This window comes from Bos mutus, chromosome 29, assembly GCF_027580195.1.
Source record: "Bos mutus isolate GX-2022 chromosome 29, NWIPB_WYAK_1.1, whole genome shotgun sequence".
Taxonomy (NCBI): Eukaryota; Metazoa; Chordata; class Mammalia; order Artiodactyla; family Bovidae; genus Bos; species Bos mutus.
The window spans coordinates 28,340,329-28,355,141 of NC_091645.1; the positions used below are offsets into that span (position 1 = coordinate 28,340,329).

The 14,813-nt window shown below is 44.2% G+C and overlaps 1 protein-coding gene across 2 annotated transcripts; it reads left to right on the forward strand.

The window, feature by feature from the left end:
- Positions 1–34: 34 nt before the first annotated feature.
- On the forward strand, positions 35–14,813 carry EI24 (EI24 autophagy associated transmembrane protein). Of its 2 annotated transcripts, XM_070364992.1 has the most exons (11): positions 41–227; positions 3,258–3,370; positions 6,829–6,974; positions 7,701–7,761; positions 8,699–8,765; positions 9,413–9,537; positions 10,469–10,588; positions 10,958–11,069; positions 11,763–11,874; positions 12,433–12,507; positions 13,782–14,813. In XM_070364992.1, the coding sequence occupies exons 2-11, from the start codon at positions 3,329–3,331 to the stop codon at positions 13,942–13,944; spliced, it is 1,023 nt and encodes a 340-aa protein (XP_070221093.1). In that variant the 5' UTR covers positions 41–227; positions 3,258–3,328; the 3' UTR covers positions 13,945–14,813. The 2 variants fall into 2 exon arrangements, with proteins under 2 accessions (XP_070221094.1, XP_070221093.1); XM_070364993.1 differs by lacking the exon at positions 11,763–11,874 and having other exon boundaries at positions 35–227.

The following is a 14,813-nucleotide window of genomic DNA, read 5'->3' on the forward strand; positions in this document are numbered from 1 at the left end:
CCCCGCCCCCCTCCTCCTGGGCCGCTGAACTCGGCGCCCGCCCAACTTCCCAGCGGCCCCGTGCGGCCCGGGCATGCCCAGTGCGGGCGCAGCGGCCCCGGCCCTGGCAGCGCCCGGGCGGGAGCGTGCGACCCGGTGCGGAGGGGCTCGGAGGAGACGAGCGGACCCTCGGTGGGCGAGAGATCCGGCTGGAGCCGGAGCCGGAGCCGTGGCGGCGAAGCTTCCGGGTAGGTGCAGCTCGGCCGAGCCAGGCTCTGGCGCCGCGCAGCACGCTCGCGGGGTGGACCCCGGCGGCTGGGGCGGCGAGGGCGTGGGAGGGCAGCAGGGCCCGAGCGCGGGGATGGGAGGTGCGGGCGGAGGCTGCGGGCGGGGATCCCGAACCGGAAAGTGCCTCGGCGGCGGGACGGGGCTGGGGCGGGGGACGCAGCCGGCAGACGCGGGCGAACCTCTGCCCAGGTGCGGCGCGGCTCGGTTTAGCTCACCGTGTGACGGGAAGTGAGCTTGCCCCGCGCCTCGTGCACGGCTCTGGTTGCCGAGAGAGACCAGCCTCCACTGGAGTTTGCCCAGGAGCTGCAGGGAGACGGGTCCGAAGGGACCTGTGGGTTCCGAGCGTCCGCGGAGCCCGGTGAGAAGAGAGGATGCTTACCTTTAGCGGACCTGGAGTGGGATGTGACAGCCACCTGCCTTCCGGACTTGGGTTTAGTGACTTAGAAATGAAAGTACAGGACTGTGCTTCAGTAGATACTCGGTCAGTTCTCATGACTGCTTAGGAATTTAATGGCCAGCTGTGTTTACAGGCGTAAGAAACATTTTGTCCCTGGGATGCTCTGGTTAAAATTCCTCATTGCAAAGCTTGAGTAGACAGTCTCGACTGAGGGTTGGAATACCGGGGTTTTGAAGTTCTCTGTAGCCTTTCGCGTGCTGTAATCTTGGGCAAGCCATTTAACTTCAGAGACTCAGTTCCTCCGTCTGTGAAATGTGAACTAGATGTATCTTATTTATTTTCACCTCAGTTCGAGGATTCCCTCCGTATTATTATTCAGTCTCTGGTCTCCAGTTGTGGCAGGTTTTTCTCCATATCTGACCTTTTTTGTCAAACCGGATAATTCACCTATTTCTGTAGCAAGGCTGCTAGGGTCTCCGTGTAAAATTGAAGTGACTTGTCCTCAAAAGCCCCTGTTGGTCAGTAGGTAACTCGCGACTTGTTACCTGCAGAGTGAAAGTCGCTCAGTCGTGCCTGACTCTTTGCTACCCCACGGACTGTATAGTCCATGAAATTCTCCAGGCCAGAATACTGGAGTGGGTAGCCTTTCCCTTCTCCAGGGGATCGTCCCAACCCAGGGATGGAACCCAGGTCTCCCACATGGCAGGCGGATTCTTTACCAGCTGAGCCACAAGGGAAGCCCTGCAGAAGCCAGGTGTTAATGGCCATGGTTCAGATAACAGAGCTCTTCCCCTTGAATTAGAACCAACACGCTTCAAGTTGTGTCAGGGCCTTATGAGAAATCCAGACTAAGTAATCTGTTTCCTTAAACTCCCAAACTAGCTCATTCTGTAGTAGGATTATGTTTATATTAGAAGTTAAGGTTTTGTTTTCATGTTATTGCACTGTATACTCAACACCTAGGAAGAAATTTAATACCCTTAATTCATCGATGAGGAAGTAGACGATTAAGAGTGAATCTGTGATAGTCTTTAGCAACCAGTGTCTTATGTATCATCATGAGCATTAACTGTTCACCTGACTCTGAGTGTATCTGTGTAGGATTTGACCCAAGGAGCAGATGGAACATACAGTGTTGGGCAAGTTGCCTTCCTACTGCTGTATTCCCTGCTCTTCCTGTTCTGGGTGGCAGTAGTCCAGTTGGGTCAGTAAGGTATAGTTTGATGAAGTGGTCATTAAGCAAAGGGTGCTTATGTTTTGAAATTTGAGATTTATAGAAGCTGCCTGTGATACTGTCATTATGCGCTCTCTCTTAAACTGAGGATATCTCAGATTGATTAAGTCACATTTGAGAAGTTTAGAATCCCAAGTTCTTAATTAAATTTTTGAAAATGGGTTCTTTGTTCACCTTAAACACATTACTTGGGAGCATAATATTCTAAGAATATTTATACATGTGAACTTTCAAGTTATTATTTTGTGAAGCTAGGTTTTTCATTCACCTAATAAAAAAATACAGTGGGAACCCAGAGAAAACCATAACTCAAAAAGTCACACTCAAAAAGACCCACGCAACCCTATGTTCATTACGGCACTGTTTACAATAGCCAAGACATGTAAACAGCCTAGATGCCCATCAACAGAGGGAGCACAACAGTGGAGTACTGCTCAGCCGTAAAAAGGAGCAAAGTTGAGTTGTTTGCAGAGACATAGATGGACTCAAAAAATACAGTGGGAAAGTTATAGTGTGTTAAAGAATATTTGTATATGTGAACTTAACCTTTTTTTGGCCTAGTTTAAAATTCATTATTTTTTGCATGCTTATTAAAATTTTACATATGTATGTATATATTTAAAGTTGGAAAACAGGAAAGGCATATTTGAGGGTCTTGGTGGGAAATTTCACATCATCATCCAAACTTACCGCTGCCGGAGGGCCCCGTGTATGAAGTGCGTATTTAACAATTTTTGTTAGAACTTTCATCTTGCTCTTGTATTTGCATTCACGTAACTTCAAGCACAAATATTGCTTAAGAGGATATTGAAGTGTAATTGTCACTCATGATCTTGGATCTCAAAAATACTTGGGACATGTAGAAGGGATGGTAACCTGATGCAACTCATTGGAAAAGACCCTGATGCTGGGAAGGATAGAGGGCAGGAAGAGAAGAGGGTGACAGGGATGATTGGATGGCATCATCGACTCAGTGGACATGAGTTTGCGCGAACTCTGGGAGATAGTGAAAGACAGGAAAGCCTGGTGTGTTGCAGTTCACGGGTCACAGAGTTGGGCACAACTTAGCAACTGAACGACGACGGAGGAGGAATAGTTAGGGACATCATGGCCCAGAGAAGAGGCTACTGGTCCAAGAGCACATTTACCCTGAATAAAAGTGAAAGGTAGGTAAGTGACTTAAAAATGGTTGATTTCAGGTTTTTCAGCAGTTACAGCTATAATCTCACTTGGTTCACTTGCTAGTATCTATGTAACTGATAGAATCTACTGCACTCCTGTTAGACAAGTATGTGGAAAACGTCTTCATGTAACTTGAAGATAAATATTTTTCCTTGATTATACTCCATCTATTTGCAGGTCCTTCATAATGAAAAATCTGGGGACACTTCTCTCTCCTTTGTGTAGCTGATAGTTTGGGCGGTAAAGAGATGGCTGACAGTGTCAAAACCTTTCTGCAGGACCTTGCCAGGGTGAGTACGTCCAGTCTTCTTCTGACCCTTTTGCTGCAGGAACGGACTAGAAAATCTGTTACGTAGTGTTGTTATATTTGTTGGATTCTTCACATACAGGTTTTCACTCTAATCCATACTACTCAAGAGAGAGGAATTATCCTACATCTCACAGAAACTTGGGAGACCTGTCTAGTGAATGTCTCTAGTATGGGGACCCTGTTCAGCTTGGGCCCAGACCGTCTTTTTTTTTTTTAAAACTGTATTTTTTTTTTTTTACCATGCCAAGTGAATTGTGGAATCTTAGTTCCCCTACTAGGGATTGAATCGGGCCCTTAACCTTGAGAGCATGGAGTCCTAACCACCGGACCACCAGGGAATTCCCTAAACTTTATTTTGGAATAATTTTAGACTTGCAGAAAAGTTGTAGGGTCATACAGAGAGCTCCACTGTATCCTTCACCAGGTTCTCCTAATATTGCCATCTTATGTAACTGTGGTATATTGTTGAAAACCAAGCAATGAACATTGGTGTAATGCTAATACCTAACCTACTTTGTTTGGATCTACAGTATAGAACCTCTCTTATTCTCCAATTCTACAAGGTGGAGATGATGATGCTCTAGGAAAATGTCCCATTAAAGGGACATTTAGGACTCCCTAATCAACAGAGCCATAAAGGTCTGTTTAGGACCCAGTAACCCGAATGATCTATCGTGTGACATTCCGTTATAGTGATGTCTGAGGTCCAATGCCCTAGTTGGAGCCCCTGTCGCTTTATTCTTGAGGGCAGGAGAGAGACCAGTTCTGCCTGGGAGTGGGAGTGTTTATAAGTTTATTTCCTTTGATTAAAAGAGGTGGAATTGAAGGAATATCTTAGAAGGGCCAAAGCGAATTCATGCAATGTGACCTTCTTTTAATACCTTACATCCTTGTCTTGCCGTTCTTGTGCGATAAAATGTCAACTGTGGATCAGTTATACAGCATGCACTTTGTGTATTTGTCTGCCTCAGACAGACTGCAAGTATCAGAGGTGGGGATCCTGTCGTCATTCTGGCACATGCTAGGCCTTAAGCCACTTGAACTTAATGATCTCAAAATTTTAAACTGTTGGTGGAAGACTCAAGTTAAAAAGCAAAATAAGAATAAACATTACTCATAAGTAAAAGATCATGTGAACCTTGCCAGTGTATGCTCCTTTCAGTGTGTAGTTCATAAACGTGTCCATTTCTCTGTATTCTGACAATTTTCTCTAAAATTTGTTTTTGCTCATAATAGGAGAAAATGTCATTCTTAAATCCAGGTTGACCATTGTTTCCAAAATACCTTTTTTTGCTTCTTGATGATGTTGAATACCCTAGTTCTTCCCTCTCTACTTTGGATATAAAACTGTTCTGGCACTTACTAAACTATACATTGTTGTTGTTTACTTACGTACTTTTCCTGCCGAGTTATGAGTTTCTTAAGCACGTCCATATGACTGATGTCTAGCTCATTAAGGACGCTCGATATGAAAGTGGGTCGATGAATGAGGATAGTCCTTTGAACTGGGTAATAGGCAGGTCTAATGTTCGTGGTAATGACAGTAACCTTTCTACCACTGAGGCTCTTACAGTTATTGGCAAGTGGCCCTGTCAGTGACTTATAGACTTAATCATTCTCTCCCTCGCCATACATGTTTAAAGACATTCTTCTCCAGCTATACTGCCATGCTGTTTCTGTCTTACTCAGCAATAGCTTTTCATACTTTTATGCTAATTATTTCTTTGTGTCTTCTTCAGCCTTGGTCCAGCCCCGGTCCTTTTTGGAGACCAGTGTTTAATCTATCCTTGTATCACTGGTTTGATACAGGATGTAAATCATACTTGTAGGCATTCAACTGATATTAGAAGAGTATCAAGGAGGGCTATAACTTGGCTTAACAGTATTGGTAACTCTTAGATGGATTAGAAAACCACTATTTTGCAACGTGTTATTCAAGATTGGTTTGATCAAGACTTGTTAATTGATGCCCAAATCTAGGGAAGAGGACTTGATGAGCAGGATATTTGCCTGGTCTCAGAAATGTCTGCCCACAGATTCCTTACTGGTTGCAAGGAGAAAAATTTGCAGCCATACAATGGAGCTGGATAACACCTTCCAAATATGTAGAATCAGTGTCACCTGCAAGGGCCAACACAGACATCACGTGCTTCTGGGTGTAACACCTGGAAAGGCACACCATCACTTAGGTGATTGTTGTTGTTTCGTCGCTATGTCGTGTCTAACTCTTTTTCGACCTCATGGACTACAGTCCACCAGACTCCTCTCTCTGGGATTTCCCATGCAAGAATACTTGAGTGGGTTGCCATTTCCTTCTCTGGGGATCTTCCCGACCCAGGATTCAATCCCATGTCTCTTGTACTGGCATGTGGATTTTTTACCACTGAGCCACCTGGGAAGCCCCCCTTAGGTGATAACTCCTGCTAAAAATGTGTAACCTGGGGTCTAATCATGAGTCACAAACCTAAATTGAGGGTACCTCGTAAAATAACTGATGTGTATACTTCAAAAAGGAAGACAGCTATAGAGCTCTTCCTAATGGAGGGAAAGCAAAGAGATATGAGAGCTAAGTGCACCATGTGATTCTGAACTGATGTCTGGTATGCAATGGGTAAAATGCTGTAGAGGGCATTTCTGAGACAAATGGGGAAATTGTAGTATGAACTCATTGGAAAAGACTCTGATGCTGGGAAAGATTGAGGGCAGGAGAAGGGGATGACAGAGGATGAGATGGTTGGATGGCATCACCGACTCAATGGACATGGGTTTGGGTGGACTCCGGGAGTTGGTGATGGACAAGGAGGCCTGGCATGCTGCGGTTCATGGGGTCACAAAGAATTGGACATGACTGAGCGACTGAACTGACTGAACTGATCTTGTATTAAGGAATATCATTGTTCTTAGGAAATACACAATGAACAGTTGTAAGTAAAGAGACATGATATAGCAACCTACTTAAATGATCTAGAAAGAAATGAGTATATATGTATACAGTGAAGTTGCTCAGTCGTGTCCGACTCTTTGCGACCCCGTGGACCGTAGCCTACCAGGCTTCTCCGTCCATGGGATTCTCCAGGCAAGAATACTGGAGTGGTTACCATTTCCTTCTCCAGGGGATCTTCCTGACCCAGGGATCAAACCCGGGTCTCCTGCATTGGAGGCAGACTCTTTAACCGCTGAGCCACCAGGGAAGCCCGTAAATAACAGTGTGGCACAGCAACTGGTGATTTTGAGAAAGGATATTAGGAATTTCTCCATTCTTGCAACTCTTCTGTAAATTGGGAATGATTTCTAAACAGAAGAATATCAAGGGTCACTTCAGCCTTGTAGCAAACTAAGTAGAATGATTTACACTATTATTTCATTGTATCTAACTTTGAGAAGTCTTCTGATCCATAATTTTCCCTCTTTAAAAATAATAAATACTCATGTCGACAGGGAATCAAAGACTCCATCTGGGGAATTTGTACCATCTCAAAGCTAGATGCTCGAATTCAACAAAAGAGAGAGGAGCAGCGTCGAAGAAGGGCAAGCAGTATCCTGGCTCAGAGGAGAGCCCAGAGCATAGAGAGGAAGCAGGAGAGGTAAGGAGTGGAGGCTGAGGTCAGGGAGCATCTGAACTCCCTTCCAGTCGGGGGTCGGGGGGCACTTTAGGAAGTGATCAGATTGAGCATAAAATTCAGACACTACATAATGATGTGGAGTTTCAGTACTGCATTATTTGTCTTTTGTACTCTCTCCCCATAAAAGTTACAGGTGATTTTTCCCCACTTCCCTCACACTGAATTAAACTGAGGTCTAGCAGTAATCCTTGTTCACAATATTGTGGTGTCTAAAAGAAATCAGAATGATGAATATCGTTGTTTTAGTTGCTAAGTTATGTCCGTCTCTTTGCGACCCCAGGGGCTATAGCCCACCAGGCTCCTGTCCATGGGATTTCCTAGGCAAGAATACTAGAGTGGGTTGCCATTTCCTTCTCCAAGAATGGTGAATAGAGAACCATAAAAAATATTTTTGGCTGAGTGGATGCTTCTAGGAGCACCTATGTGGAATTTGATAAAAGAACCTGACATTCCCTTCTAATCTTCTCCAGTCTTGGACTTAGGAAATAAAGGAGTTTATTTGTTTGTTTTGTTTTTAAGAAAAAAATGCTTCTCTTGAAATATTTTTAGCCTTTCTCATTGATATTAGGAGAGAACATTGGAAGAACAATAGGTGCTAAAAAATAATATGGTGCTACAGAGCTGCTGAATGACAGTATGGAAATAGCCTATATACCTGTTGAGCTAAACACATGTGGTCTTTTCCAGTGAACCACGTATTGTGAGCAGAATTTTTCAGTGCTGCGCTTGGAATGGTGGAGTTTTCTGGGTAAGTTCTTTTTCCTCAAATTCCAAGTGCCTTAGAAGCATCTTTATTCAGGTTGTTACAGTGTTCATGGTTCTCAGCTGTCTTCTTAAACCTGAGACAGGTAACTTTCACGTAGTAATACATTCCTAAGGCCATCACTCGGGATTCTGTGCATTTTCAGTCATTTTATGTCCCCTCAGACTTCTTGTATGTAAATGTCAGGGACAGCCCTGCGCATACACTCTTTTGTTAAATGACTTAACAAGTTTTATTGTCATAGGTAACAATTTCTCATGACATTGTCTGGACATTTTGGTTCAGAGTGACTGTGGAGGCTCAAAGGGGAGGGACGATGGACATGAGCAAGGCTCTCCCGTCAGCTGGTCATAGCAGTGTCCTCAAACTGATTACTGTGGAAACTCACACCAGAAAGTTGTCTACAGTTGACCAAGAACCAACACAGCCCCAGGAGAAATTTGAGTACTTTGAAAAACAAAGAGTCAAAATATTTTCTTTGACTTGAAATTCAGTATAATTCAACTTGTTAATGTAAACATTTCACAGATGTTTTTAGGTGTTAGTTTTAATTAATAAAATATGGCTGCATTCTTAGTCTTGGCACAAATACTGATTGACTTGTGCTCCTGTGCTGACTGCGTTCTTAGTATTGGCACGAATACTGATTGACTTGGGCTCCTGTGCCCCCAAAGTTTGTTTCCATGGGCAGTGTCAGGTGTGTGCCTCTCGCTGGAGGACTGGTAAAGAGCAGCCTAGGCAGTGTCAGGTGTGTGCCTCTCGCTGGAGGACTGGTAAAGAGCAGCGAGTCCGGTTTTGATGCCACTGCAGGACTCCTGATTGATAAAAGGCACTTCCATCTGGAAAATGAGTACGCTGAAACTTGAAATTCTTGTTTTAAAGAAGGGCTTTTGATGCTTGCCTTGTTGCTTCTCTCCTTTAGTTCAGTCTCCTCTTGTTTTATCGAGTGTTTATTCCCGTCCTTCAATCAGTAACGGCCCAGATTATTGGTAAGTGACTCCGTTGCTCTGTGCTCTCTGCCCAGGATAGAGGGGGGAGGTTTTTCCTGTCTCCCTCAGTTTATTGGACACTTACTTTGAACGCGGAGCTTTAGGTTTTTTATGTATTTATTTGTTTGACTGCATCAGGCCATATTTGCCCTGAGGCATGTGGGGTCTTAGTTCTGTGACCAGGGATCAAACCCATGTCCCCTGCTTTGCAAGGCAGATTCCTCTAAGTCAAATCTCTCAGCAACCCTTTGAGTAGGTATTGCTGTGGATACCGTTTTGTAGATGAGGAAATGCAAATTGGTTACCAAGGTTAACCCATTAGTAAGTGGCGAAGCTGGAATATGAACTCAGGTGGATTCCTGCATCCAGTGACCACTAGTCACTGACCTGTCGGCCACCACCACGTGAGCACTTTTGTGTCCAAGTAAGCAGCACATATCCATGGCCGCTCTGAATTGGAGTCATGGCCAGAATGTGGTGTTTCTATGACAAAGTAAGACTACCTGGCACAGGTACAGTGATGTGCTGGCAAGAAGCAAAGGTGTGTGTGTGGAGGGGAAGCACAGTCACAAATCAGGGGACGCACCTTTGCTCTTCTGGCTTTCCCTTTCTCCAGGTAAACTAATAAGCCCTCCCTGCTGTCCTAGGTGACCCATCGCTACACGGGGATGTCTGGTCGTGGTTGGAGTTCTTCCTCACATCAATTTTCAGTGCTCTCTGGGTGCTCCCCCTCTTTGTGCTCAGCAAAGTCGTCAACGCGATTTGGTTTCAGGTCGGTCCAGGGCAGCATGGAGTCTGGGTCTGACGGCATGATTGGTCACCAGGTGGCAGATTTCAGTCTGTCAATTTAGTAGCTACGTAGGGAGCGACTCCACAGCCTGAACTTTTCTTGGTCAGGCAGCCAGCGGGTGAGCTCTGGGCTCTTGTAAAATGAAATTATTCTCTCAGCTCACAAGGGTGTCTCATGGCCAGGTGTCCAGGGGCTTTTCTCCCCTGGTAGGTCTCATGGCAAATTAGTGGCCTTCACTTTGGGGATGGATAATTAGGCCATTTAATTCATGGCAAATAGATGGGGAAACAGTGGACACAGTGGCTGACTTTATTTTTCTGGACTCCAAAACCACCACGGATGGTGATTGCAGCCACGAAATAAAAAGATGCTTGCTCCTTGGAAGGAAGTTATGACCAACCTAGACAGCATATTAAAAAGCAGAGATAGTACTTTGCCAACAAAGGTCTGTCTAGTAAAGGCTATGGTTTTTCCAGTGGACATGTGAGAGTTGGACTCTAAAGAAGGCTGAGCGCCGAAGAATTGATGCTTTTGAACTGTGGTGTTGGAGAAGACTCCTGAGAGTCCCTTGGACTGCGGGGAGATCCAACCAGTCCATCCTAAAGAAGATCAGTCCTGGGTGTTCATTGGAGGGACTGATGTTGAAGCTGAAACTCCAATACGTTGGCCACTTGATAAGAGCTGACTCATTGGAAAAGACCCTGATGCTGGGAAAGATTGAGGGCGGGAGGAGAAGGGGACGACAGAGGATGAGATGGTTCGATGGCATCACCTACTCAATGGACATGGGTTTGGGTGAACTCCGGGGGTTTGTGATGGACAGGGAGGCCTGGCGTGCTGCGGTTCATGGGGTTGCAGAGTCGGACACGACTGAGTGACTGAACGTTTTGGTGAGCTCTTTTCTCTCTTGCAGGATATAGCGGACTTGGCATTCGAGGTATCTGGGAGGAAACCTCACCCATTTCCTAGTGTCAGCAAAATAATTGCTGACATGCTCTTCAACCTCTTGCTTCAGGCTCTCTTCCTTCTCCAGGTGAGACTGGCCTTCCGGGCACATGGGCGGATTAAAGAAAGATCCACTAGAGGGAGCTTCACAAAAACAGGGTATCCCGTTTATACTGAGCAGATATGTTTATGGGAGGTATTGATTTTTAAATCATTTTTCATAGAAACAACTAGAGACTTTTAAAATCATAAAATTATTTAAAAAAAAAAACAACATGAATTTACCTGCTCTTACCAGCCACCCTGAGCCTTCTGCACTCACCTGCTCTTTTAGAAACTTTAGAAGCAGCTCTCTGGCTGGCTGGGTAGAGAGCGAGAGCAATAACTCAGAGTGACAGGTGAACAGTGTTAGGTCTCTGAAGTGTTGGAATTAAGCTTTTCCATACTTGTTCTTCAGGGGATGTTTGTGAGTCTCTTTCCCATCCATCTTGTTGGTCAGCTGGTTAGTCTCCTGCATATGTCTCTCCTCTACTCACTATACTGCTTCGAATATCGTTGGTTCAATAAAGGTAAGCCTGTCCAAAGAAACTCAAGAGCTTGGAGGCCCAGTTTGGAAATGGTGCTGCCAAGGAAACTTCTTAAATTCTTCAACACTGAGGCCCTTGGCAAACCCATCATTGGGATGAAGCAGCCTTTTTGGCAAGAGGGGACTTACATTTGGCTTAGAGGTTTTTTTAACCCTTTGGTGCTGGGGGGTGTAGCCCTGTAGGACTACCCTGTGGAGCTCAATGTCATGTAGCTCTGACAGAGCCATAAGGTGGCGTAAAAGCACCAGTTATTCTGAATCAGAGAAGTTAGTTTGATGCTGGTGCATACAGATCATTTGAGGGATATGTTGAAAGTCCTTGGTATATTTGGGTGTGGATGGTTGAAAGAGATTAATTGATTTCTAGAGGATGGCTGCCTTTTTTTTTTTTTTTTTTTGATATATCTTGCTTTGTTCAAAACTAATACTGACATATGATGCTGCTGGTATTGAATGCAGAATTCACTTGGCTTGCCAGCTTTGAATTGTGATGGTTCAGTTGTAAAATCTTTGCATGGAAGCTTTATGGGATTTGGGCAATTCTAGTATACTTTAGTTGTATTGTAAATAGCAGATCTGAACCTAAAACTTAAACCTCAAATAAATTGTCAGTGATATTTAGTCATTTGACTAAAAGGAAGTAATGCAGCCTAATTATGTTGGCTCCTTGTTTTAGGAATTGAAATGCACCAGCGGTTATCAAACATAGAAAGGAATTGGCCTTACTACTTTGGATTTGGTTTGCCCCTGGCTTTCCTCACAGCAATGCAGTCCTCCTACATTGTCAGGTAATTGGACTGCAAGGACTTGGAGGGAACTAGTTTAAAAAAAAGTAATAATAATAACAATAATAACTCAGTGTAGGGAGCACCTTGAGTGCACTGGTTCTGTGCTAGGCATTCTGCATTTTTACTTGGCCGTCTAGAGGTCTGTAGGATTTTTCTCCCTGACAGATAGTCACAGATGTCTGTCAGTTAGCATTATTTTATTTTTTGTGGGGGGCCACACATTGAAGAATGCTGGATCTTAGCCCCCCTGCAGTTGAAGCATGAAATTGTAACCATTGGACTGCCAAGGAATTCCTAGCATTAAAATATTGTCTGCATGATCCTATATCCCATATTCTTTCTTCTATGTTGCTTCCTGGAACAATGTTAAACATAGCCTGTGTTTAGAAAAATCCTTTTTTTTAAAAAAAAAAAATTTTAAACATATGTTTGATAGATTAAGGGTCCATCAAGCCATGCTATTTAGCACTGGAGGTAACTAACTTTGGGCTTCTAATATCTTCAAAGTCATGGCTATTTTGAAGGTGACTAATTCTTTTTTTTTCCCCTCACAAACAGTGGCTGCCTCTTCTCTATCCTCTTTCCTTTATTCATTATCAGCGCCAATGAAGCAAAGACCCCTGGCAAAGCATAGTAAGTATTAGCCAGTATTAGCTAAAATGTAGCAAGTATTTTCTGTCTAAAATACTGGGGTTGTAACACTGCAGTTATGTGAATGAGACATTTTTACAGTTTTTAAAAAAAACTGTATAACTGATGCTTTTTTTTTTTACACAAATGAGAAAAATGTTTATTAAGGAAACAATTTTACAATTCTGTCTAGCAGAACTTGACAGACTAGGACACAACCTGAAGACAATTACAGTTTCAGTCATTAACACACTATAGGGTGCTTATTCTACAACTGAAAAGTTGCTGAAGTTTGTGACATTATTTTCCTCACATTGCAGGAAAATATTAATATACAGTTTTATGAGAGTAGCACTTTTGGGATATATCCCAAGATTTTCCCCATGCATATGTGTGCATTTCTGTTTCAAAAGTTGATGCTATTATACATATTTATACATATTCTTAAAATGTAACAGTTCACTGAATAAGACGCCTATACCTGTAGTTAAGCTCATTTTGTAAGAATGGCCACATTTTTAAAAATACTGGGTCATGTGATGTGGCCACATGAGTTTATTGATAATGATAACAAAACAGTATTTTAAAACTGAATCTTTAGCAATAGTAGCACTCTGGAAATTAGATCACTTCAGAAAAAAACTCAATCTTTTGACAGTTTTGGTTAAGTCAGTGAGGACACATGCATTAGAAAAATTTCCAGTCTGCTTTAGGGTCTCACATGTTCTTGCTATCCACTAATGTTAAGTGTGTATCTTAGCGTAATTGACTTTCTCTTGGAACTCTCGTGCAAGTGAACCATGCCTAGCATATGATATCTTCAGACCACAGCTTGAAGTCTTTATTTTGGCTGTGCTGGGTCTTTGCTGCTGCATGGGCTTTCTTCTGTTTGCGGCGAGCAGGGGCTTCTCTCCAGTTGCAGTGCACGGGCTTCTCGTTGCGGTGGCTCCTCTCGTGCTGCGGGTCGTGGGCTCTAGATCACAGGCTCAGTAGTTGGGGTGCACGCGCTTGGTTGCTCCGTGGCATGTGGGATCCTCCTGGATCAGGGATCGAACCCGATTCCACGGCCCTCCTGACAGTGACAATCCTAGCGCTTTCTGTAGTTGCTACCTGTTTAATCTGCGTGTCCAATGTCTATAGTCGCTTAATCAAATTTCAGTGGTCTTGTTTTCCCCTGTATCATTTTAAATTGAAAATAGTCAAATAAGTGGCCAAATGATTAAAACGGTTTTTCTCAGCTGGCCGGTCTAACAGGTTGGGTCTCTCTTGCCTTGCAGCCTTTTCCAGTTGCGCCTCTTCTCCTTGGTGGTTTTCTTAAGCAACAGACTCTTCCATAAGACGGTCTACCTACAGTCGGCCCTGAGCAGCTCCACTTCTGCAGAAAAATTACCCTCGCCGCACCCGTCTCCTGCCAAACTGAAGGCTGCCACAGGCCGCTGAGTCGGTCACCTGCCATCCGGAGGGGCCGGGTGGGATCGGAAGGATGCTGTGGCGGCTCTTCTCTGGTTCACCTCCACCTCTCCCAGGGAAGGCAGGGCCCACCCTGCCAAGGGCCCTGCCCACATTCCCTTCTCTCTGAGGAATCCAGATTTTTGTCTCTGGTGCACGTAAGGCAGAATCTTCCTGCGACCAGTATGGATTTTAAACACTGGTGAGTCTGAAAGGACCACAGGTTTTTCTGCAGCTCTTTTCTAGCATTTGCCAGCCCCGTGCCTGGACTGATTTGAATACTCTTTCTCCCTGTGCCATTTCCCTTCCATTTACCCCTTCTGCCTCCCACCGCCCTTGGATGAATGGATTTTTGTAATTTTAGCTGTTGTGTTTTGTGGACCTGTTTTTTTGTTTTTCTGTGAAGCACATATATTGGATGTGGGAGGGACAGGTGGCTCCGCTGCTCCTGGTCACTCCCTTTATAGCCATCACTGTCTTGTTTCTTGTAACTCAGGTTAGATTTTGGTCTCTTGCTCCACTGCAAAAAAAAAAAAAACAAAAACACAAGCCTGAAGACACGGGACAGAAGAAAGACCTCAGCCAGAACTCCACTGGGTTTGAGGAATGACTTTCCTTCTTCCCCTTGCAGGGGAAAAAGCTTTTTTCACTGGTACATTTAAAGCTCCCCAGAGATAGGGAGGTACCAATTTCGGACAAGTGCCACTGCAACACGGATGCTCAGAGAACCTGAACTTTTAAACTCTGGAGGTCTGATTTTGACTGTTGGCCACTGCTGGGTCTGTCTGGTGTTTCAAAGGAATATTGGGTGCTGCAAATAGGACCTGAAGGGGTAAACTTATTAAACCCATTAAACCTGT